The following is a 6,000-nucleotide window of genomic DNA, read 5'->3' on the forward strand; positions in this document are numbered from 1 at the left end:
GGCCCAGACTTCCCCTTATTACACCTTCTCTGCCTCCTTCCAGCTCGGAGAGCACGCCCCGCTCGGGGCCACGTAGACTCTCTCTTGTCCAAGCCGTGAGCTCAGCCGTAGGATAGCCGAGGAAGCCCAGCTTCGGCCTTTTCAAAGGCTCCTGATTCCCAGCTGGGTTCCAGTGGCTTTTTTTCCCCCTTAAATGAGGCCACCTGCTTAATAGTCTTCGTACAGCTGTCCTGGGAGCAGAGAGCTTTTCTCCACCCTGTCACAGCTGGTCCAGGAGGAGGAAGATGGAGCCCGAGCTGTGGCCTCGGCAGGAAACACCCGGACACCTAAGGGGAGGGCCCAGGCGGACTGGGGAAGTTCAGCCAGAGGGCCCAACGCTGGAGGGAAGGGAGATTCCAACCACTGTCAGAGTTGATTTTAAAGGGCTAATGATGGTTTTTTTTTTTTTTTTTTTTTTTTTTTGGTTAGCCAGAGCCATTTAGAATCTACATGACAGAAATTCACTAAAAGCTCATCACTCTTTAGCCTAAAATAGAGATGCAAAGGCTGGTGAGTGATTCACCCTCCTAGTGAGATGTCAGATGGGGAAGGGCAAGTGTTAGGGGACAGAAGCAGAAGAGCTGGCCCAAGGAGTACTTTGTTGTTTTTTCTTGTAGTGGTATTTATTGCATTCTATGAAGACGAATCATGTATTTACTTTTAGTAAAGCTTCTTTATTTTCAAAACATATGCATGGATAATTTTTCACCATTGATCCTTGCAAAACTTTGTGTTCCAAATTTCCCCCCTTTTCCCCACCTTCTCCTCTAGATGGCAAGTAAACATCTTAAAAATATATATTCAATCCAATATATGCATACATATTTATACAATTATCCTGCTCCACAAGAAAAATCAGATCAAAAAGAAAACAATGCAAGCAAACAACAACAAAAAGAGTGAAAATGCTATGTGTGATACACAAGAAGTATTACTTTTAAAAGGAACTTGCACATTTTGAAAAAACTAATTTTTATAAGCATTTATCTCTCCCTCTTTCTGCATTGAACTTTTTTTTTTTTAAAGAGGCACAACAAATATGTATAATCCAACAAAACAGATTCAAAAGCAGCTGTCTTATTTTGCATTTTAAGGCTTATCACCTCGCTGGCAGGAGGTGGGAAGCATACTGCATCTTTAATCCCCTTGAGTCATGATACAGGAAGTGCTGTACAAACCTTAAAACTTTATATGAACATTAGCTGTGTAGAAGGAACACAGGCTGAAAATATATAGGAGTCCAAATCGTTAGCATTTAACTCTTTTAGGGATAAATGAATTTCATTTTAAGATCTTAGTTCTTGGAAACTATAAATATGTCAACAATGGCAGATAGAACTCTGGATTTGAAATGGTGAAGACCTGAATTCAAATCCTGCTTTAGACATTTGTGGGAAAGTCATTTATTTGCCTTTCTTAATTTCAGTTACCTTTTCTGTAAATGGGAATAATTATGTCACCTATTTAATAGAATTATTGGGAGAATAAAGTGATATTATTGATATTCTTGTTGTTCTATTATGCTGTTATGTATTTTTCTCTCCATTCTATAGGATAACAGGGACCGGGAAATGCAAGAACTCCGTCAACTACAGAAAGTGAAGGGGCTGGAAGAGAAAAGACGTTCCTGGGCTGCTGGTGAGATCGGGAGCTTTGGAAGGAGCAGCAGTGAGAATGATGTGGAGCTGTTGACAAAGAAGAGCCCAGAAGAGGTGTTCCCCTTCCTTCAGCAGAGGCCATTCAGTCCTTCCCACCGACCCCCCAACTCCCGCCGCTCCCGGCTCTCTCTGGGCACCTCGGCAGATCGAGAGCTGCTCAGCTTCCTGGAGACCTCCACGGGGGAGGACCTAAACAAATTCAACAGCCTTCCTAGGACCGGCACGAGGCAGTCCAGGCCTTCGGTGGCCTGGATGGAACCCACGGGGTCGAAGGATGTGAACTCCAATGATTTAAGCTTCCATCCAGCCCCGGCATCTGAGGATGGCCATAAAACCCCTCTGATTCAGCCCGGGCAGCTTCCCAATCCACGCCTGGAGAACTCCAACGCCGTCCTGTGTTGTTCTCGGAACCGTGGCAATAATAACAACTTACAGAGAGACCCGGGGCCCGGTGGGTCCCCTTGTCCACCTTGACCACGGGCGTTGAGGAAGGAGAACTGGTTCATGACTTGGTCCAGTTTGACGCCCAGGAGTCAAGGAACCAAGAGGCGCCTCCCAGATTTATCTCAGAGGACTCTAGCCCAGTGGAGTCGGAATCCCTGGAAGATGCGAGCTTGCCGTCCCTTACTGCTGCTGATGACATCCCGGTGCCCGCTAGCCAAGACTCTAGGGAAGGGACCGAAAGGAAAAATGGCAATTCGGCCCCGAAGGACGTGGCGGCTGACGTGCTATCCCCGACCAGTGCAGTCTCTGTGTCCACAGACACAAGCGAGTCTGAAAATAAAGCGCCCGAGGTTATTTTCTACATCTCAGACACCACCGACTGTTCCTTGACTTTGGATTGCTCAGAAGGAAATGACCCCAAACCTGGAGGCAGTGGATCCAAAGAGGGGAAAACGGTGAACAGCTCCGTGTCTTCTGGTACTGGGGACACGGAGGGAGACCCCAGCAGGAGCAGAGCTCCCTCCACCTCAAGTTTCAGTCCCTCGGGGGAAGACTGTGCTGCTGCCGTTGGGAAGAATGAACCTAGCTACAAATGTGGCCTCCCCAAGGATAAAGGAGTCAAGGGGAAAGAGTTAGCCCCCAAGCGAAATTCCCTGAAAGACACACCTTCCAGTGCCTCCAAACCCGGCACTGTCCGGCGGAGCCTGGGGCCTTCTTCCAAGACCGTGCGGACCCTGAATGCCTCTGAAAATGAGAGTATGCGCAAGGTGGTTCCCATCAACAAATCCTCGCGAGGTTCAGGAAGCTGGAAGCGGCCCGAATCAGGAACGTTCCGGGCGACCCCCCGGGAGGCCGCCAGCGGCCCCGAAGTTCGAACCCGCCGGAGCTCCGTCCGAGGCACCGCGGACACGTCCCCCCGAAGGCCTTCCGGCGTGGCCGTGGCAGCCGCCGTCGCAGCCGAGGAGCAGAGGCTGCGCAGAGGAAGTGTGTTCTCCAGCAGCACCCGTTCGGGAAAGGACTCTCCCTTGCAATCCAAGCCCTCCCTCAAGAAACCCAGCGCCAAACCGATCAGAAATCTCCCCAAGCCAAAGGCGGACGAAACCAAGATCTGCCGGACCAATCCTCAGGAGTCGGAGGAGGCCGAGGAAGTGCCCAAGCCCCCTCCGCCCGTCAGTGTCCCCCGGGCGCCGCCCCCCGTCCCAAGCTTCGCCAGGAACACCGTGGCCTCCTCGTCCAGGAGCTTGAAAAGGGACTCGTCTCCTCCTGCTTCCAAGGTACCCAGCATTACCCGAGCAGCCTCCCAGAAGCAGCTGAAGGTAAAGACAACTTGGGAAGATACCCAGGCCAGGAATGGTGGGGGTACTCTGAGGAGAACCAGCAGTGCAAGAAATGCCCCCAAGTGCCCATCACCTGGCGAGAACTCCAGCGCCAAAGAGGAAGGCTCTTTAAAAGGGAAAGGCCCGGGGGAGAAATCTCTTAAGCGAAAGGATTCCACTAGGACCACCCTGGGGAAAATTCTCAATCCGTTATGGAAATGAGGAAGGTCTTTTCTCCTTGAGACCCCCCCTCTGGGCTTGGAGGCCGTTTGAACAGATTTTGGCAGTGGGATGTCAGCCGTGGACGTCTTCCTTCCACGTGACCTAGGATCTAGGCTGGCGTGGAAGTCTGTTTTACAGTTTCTAAAGGGTCAGCCTCCTCCAAGGACCAAGCACCGTGTCGGTTCTCCGCTCTCCGTCCCGTGGTAAAAGAACAATATGAATGTATGGATTTGATGCTGCTGTGATGGAGCCGAGGGCCTGGTATCCAACTGGACCGTTGGTGCGGGTGCAAGTAATCAAATGCTCCACCTCTCCAAAAGAGAGAGAGAACTTTGAAATATAAGATGAACTTCTTATATAAAAAGTTAAAAAAAAAAAAACTTTTGGCCAGTTTTTATATGACAAAAGACTTATTTTATAAGGTGATATAAGTTAACTTCTCAGTTTCCTTTTCTGAGTGAAATGCCTCCCAAGGAACCATACAGGGGAAAAAAATGACCTTAATATGAAAATCTTTACTGTCTTCCTTTAATTCCGTGCCTCTCAGAGTCCTTTTGCTGGCAATAGGACCTTTTGGCCTGCAAACCCCAAAGCTGATGCTTCATGTTGGCTTCTTGACAAATCCACAGCATGGCTACAGTTCCATGGGCATGGGTCCAGGCGTGGTTCTGGTGCATGTATGTTTATGTATGTATGTGTGAGAGAGAAGGATCATATGGGTAGGGAAGAGGGAGAAACGCCTCTGCTGGACAGAAAGCCATTCCTTCCTGGGGGCTGCTGATCCCCTATTTAAAAATCGAAGTTGGTGGGAAAACAGACACACGAGTGTTGGGCAGGCCCGGCCTCTCTAGGCTAAAGTCCGTGGCTCGTGTTTGGATGAGTGGCCGTCATGTGCACAATCACCACCTTTTTTTCCAAAAGTGCCCTGGGTTTAAGACATTCGGAGATCCAGACCTGGCAGGTGTTAGTAGTTAACTCAAGTGCTAAGGACTGATTTCACTCTCCTGTTTGTTCATCTGCTGTCATTATGTGAATGCTGCTATAGTTTGTGTAAACTTTGATTAGAGAGATGGGAAAATCCTTTCTTGTCCAGTCTTCCTTTTTCTGTGTTCACATGGAAAGAGATTGCTTCATGAGTCAAGCATCTTCCTTTTGGTATGGTTTTTGAAAGAGGCTGAACATGGATTTAAAAGAAAAACAAAAACCAACTTTTTGATAGGTGAACAGCGCTTTTAATAGACTTTTTATCGGCAGGGACCAAAAAGGAGGGGAATAAAATCAGGCTTCATACATCGTGAAAGATTTGGGCCTTCACCAGCTTTACCAAATGCTCCTTTCCCATTTCCCTTTGAGAGTAATTTATCTCAGTAGAGACCTACAGGTAATTCTTATTTTTAATTTTATTTTTTTAATATTGCCTTTTTATTTACTTACTAGTGAAATCTTATTTTCTATCCAACAGTGGCGAGTGGTGAACAGTTATTGACTTCACGGCATTGTTACTCATTCCCCCCTCCAGGAAGGGATGAATGTGTTATCGGTCAAAATGAATTTTATTACCTTTTATACTTCCATAAACCAGCCAAGTGGGACAGAATGAACTTTGTGAATTAAGTTAGGCAACTGACCACCAGACTTGAAGAAAAAAAAGACAGTCCCATTGAAATCTCTTTATTCCCTGGGGCCTGCTTTTAAGATTCAACCCAGAACATCTGAAAGTATGGGCCTAAAATCTAAAAGCAGATTTTGCTTGAAAATCTTATAAACTTTTTGGAACTTCCCATGCTTGGACTTCCTGTGTAATGGGGTCTTATTTAGTCTTGTTTATCTTCTATGTGTTCATCTGCAGGAGCAGGTGGTTGATTTTTATTACCTTTTATTGGTAGTAAGCTTGGAAAAAAATAATTTAAGTGAGTTTCAGAACATGTAAATAAGTTTCTATATAAATTTGTGTAAGATGAATTGAATGTATTTAATGGACCCATTTATATGTTCTTCAGCATCATGTAGTTTAATAAAGTCCCTGTTTATGGGAGTTGTATCTCTCTTTTTTTTTTTTTTTAAATATACTCAGTTTTGATGAGTCAGTTGGAGCTGGTCGTCATGGTTTCCCAAAAGATGATATTTTTCTGTAGCGCTAACCCAGGTTTCCCCAAGTCCTTGTACAGTAGCACAGAGGTGGGAGCTGGGCCAGATTTGGGAACGCAGGCATTCATCTGAAACGAGAGACAGCGGAATGCTCAGCATCCCTTCCATGTTCACGCTATTGCGTGTTTGGGGGCCAAGCTCTGTAATCTCCGTGGGGCCAGCGAGTCTGGATC

The 6,000-nt window shown here is 47.0% G+C and overlaps 1 protein-coding gene across 1 annotated transcript in view; it reads left to right on the forward strand.

The window, feature by feature from the left end:
• Positions 1 to 5,714, forward strand: part of FHDC1 (FH2 domain containing 1) — a 51,834-nt gene extending 46,120 nt beyond the window's left edge. The window contains 2 exon segments of the mRNA XM_051964035.1: positions 1,593 to 2,139; positions 2,142 to 5,714. Coding sequence (XP_051819995.1) covers positions 1,593 to 2,139; positions 2,142 to 3,679 — 2,085 coding nt within the window. The 3' untranslated portion in view covers positions 3,680 to 5,714.
• The last annotated feature ends 286 nt before the right edge of the window (positions 5,715 to 6,000 follow it).

Source organism: Antechinus flavipes, chromosome 6, assembly GCF_016432865.1.
Source record: "Antechinus flavipes isolate AdamAnt ecotype Samford, QLD, Australia chromosome 6, AdamAnt_v2, whole genome shotgun sequence".
Lineage (NCBI taxonomy): Eukaryota > Metazoa > Chordata > Mammalia > Dasyuromorphia > Dasyuridae > Antechinus > Antechinus flavipes.